At 49.1% G+C, this 2,500-nt stretch overlaps 1 protein-coding gene across 3 annotated transcripts in view; it reads right to left on the reverse strand.

Moving 5' to 3' along the window:
- spns2 (SPNS lysolipid transporter 2, sphingosine-1-phosphate) overlaps nucleotides 1–2,500 on the reverse strand; it is a 72,319-nt gene that overhangs the window by 3,046 nt on the left and 66,773 nt on the right. For 2 of the 3 annotated variants that reach the window (XM_056594170.1, XM_056594168.1), the window contains exon 12: nucleotides 956–992. In XM_056594170.1, coding sequence (XP_056450145.1) covers nucleotides 956–992 — 37 coding nt within the window. Of the gene's footprint in view, nucleotides 1–945; nucleotides 993–2,500 lie in introns of all 3 variants that reach the window. The other variant, XM_056594171.1, reaches the window with a different exon arrangement.

Here is a 2,500-nt window from a genome sequence, read left to right on the forward strand (position 1 = left end):
AACAGACACACTATGGGTTTATTTAATATGGTAATCGGATTTTAAAATGCAATGCTTAATTAAATATTTCTTTAAATCTCAGTAGTGAGACAGACCAAACAACGGGAACAAAGGAATTAATAAAACTCTGCCCCCTTGGCAAAACACGATTACCTTACACAGAGCCGCAGACACAACAAAGTCCTGAGCCTTGTAATCAGCCTGTAATCAGCGCTTTAATCTTGTTATTGTTAAGGCTCCACCAGGGCAGAGCGCTGTCACTGCTTTGCCCTTCCAACCATTTAACCAACAATATGTTTTGGTTAATTATTAGTCTGCATTACATATGCAGTCTGTGTTGTGTGTGTGTGTGTGTGTGTGTGTGTGTGTGTGTGTGTGTGTGTGTGTGTGTGTGGATGGTTGTGTATATTTGTGCGTGTGATAAAGGCAGGAAGGGAACCCAGGTCTCGATAAGATGTCTGATATATGGAGCAACAAAGGCTACTCAGCCTCGATATAAATACGGAGGAATCTGGAAACGGATCAGAGACGACCCCTCGAACACTGCCTGATAACGGCCTCATGGGCGTCACACCGCCATGACTCAAAGGTCCTGCCGGCATCCTCCTCTTGAAAAGCCTCCCTGACTCCTAAACGGTTCTCTATCGGATTTAGTCTCTCCTCCTCCTCCTCTCCCTCCTCTTCTTCCTCCTCCTCTAATTTAAGGATGGCTGCGTCATCGTAGCTTTGGGGCACGTTTACATTTTTAAGGTTAATGTTCTGAGAAGGTTTCTGCTCTTAGCCCCGCTCTGTAACGCCACAATGCTCGCTAAACTGCTGATGAGAAGGCTCTGCTTGTGGCTGCTGATGCTGAGGGCTGATGAGGGCTGAAAGGCTGTTAGAGTGGGGAACACGGTGACGGGGGGGGGGGGGGGGGCGGGTTAGTAGAAGGGGAGAATAAATTACCTGGTCATACCGTGACAGTGGAGGGAGGCCGGGTCATCAGGCTCAACCTGGAGGACACAAGAGAAGAAGAAGAAGAACGCTGTTAGCAAGGGGCTAATGAGCTATCCACCCCTCCAGGAGGCTGTCACACAAAGCCACGCACACTCCAAGGCACTGGCTGGGTGCCGTTTCACCATTATAAAAACACTATAGTAAGAGCTGGTCGCTTGGTTATGCTAGAATGTTTCGGTGAAGAAGAGGCGAGATGCTTGGCTTTCTCATGAATGAAACCCTCCTGTTGCCTTCCCTCTCCCTCTGGAGGAGCTATTCAAACATATAGCGATGATAGTCTATCTTTCCCCCGGGCCTGTTATTGTGTTATACACACTCGGTGGACCACAATCTGCTGTTTTTTCTGTGCCCCCGGCCCCGTCTGGCCCTGTGCGCCGGCACTGCCAGACGTGTGTGTCACTCTGTCACAGTGCAGGGGCCCCGGGCTCCTGTGCCAAGCCATGCCAGGGTATACATTTACTGGATCAGACAGATGTGTGTGTGTTTGACTGTGTGTGTCCAAGCAAAACATGTGTGTGTGTTTGTGAGTCTTTGTGTGTGTGTGATTGTTAGTCTTTGTGTGGGTGTGTTTGTTAGTCTTTGTGTGTGTGTGTGTGTGTGTGTGTGTGTGTGTGTGTGTGTGTGTGTGTGTGTGTTTGACTGTGTGTGTCCAAGCAAAACATGTGTCAAATGTGCATGCATACATTAGGTTACATATTTCCCGAACCACTCACCCAAGCCACTTTTCCCTCCCCCGAGCCCTCCACCCCCTCCAACCCCCCCCGCCCCTTCACCCCCTCCTCCCCCTCCTCCTCAAAATAAAGAAGGACCGCTCAAACAGAACACGCAGCGCCGGGCGCCGGCGGCGGGGCGAGGAGCGCGCTCCAGTGAGTAACCCATTCCACTCTGCTCCCCGTGCACAAATAGAGTCAAACCGCTCAAGACTGCCTCTGTATTCGTCAAGTCAGAGGAAATTGTATAAATCGGGAGGCATCGGAGCGTGAAGGGGATGCTATAAATATCCCACCCGCGGAAGAACCCCGGCGCGTCCGTGCCCGCCGCGTTCGTGTTTGCTGTTGTCCTCTCGCGTGGTCGCTGAGGCACCGCCGTTTGAAATCCGGTTCTACGCACAGGCTCCGCTACTGTTAGGTTCTCTCGCTCCTTTTAGGATGCGGCTTCAAAGTGGTGCGCTTGCCTCCTAAATCAGAGTGTTTCGTGGTACAACGTAGCGTGTGATGAATTAATAATGGAAGACTCTGAGAAGTGAGCGTGTGATTCAACAGTTGGCAGATTTTTAAGGAAACATGCCCTGCGTAAACAAATTATCAATCTTTTTTGGGAATTGTACTTAATTATGCATCATTAAACGGTTTAAATGTTTTAGGGAAAGCTCTGTTATTAATAGATCCCGTACATAATAAAATATAAAACTGTAGCAGCAGTTTGTCCCAAACAAACTTGTATCATAATTGTAAAGCGGGCTGAGAGAGGCATTTCCATTCTCCCGTAAAACCAATACTCCAAG

Source organism: Gadus chalcogrammus, chromosome 7 (assembly GCF_026213295.1).
Source record: "Gadus chalcogrammus isolate NIFS_2021 chromosome 7, NIFS_Gcha_1.0, whole genome shotgun sequence".
Lineage (NCBI taxonomy): Eukaryota > Metazoa > Chordata > Actinopteri > Gadiformes > Gadidae > Gadus > Gadus chalcogrammus.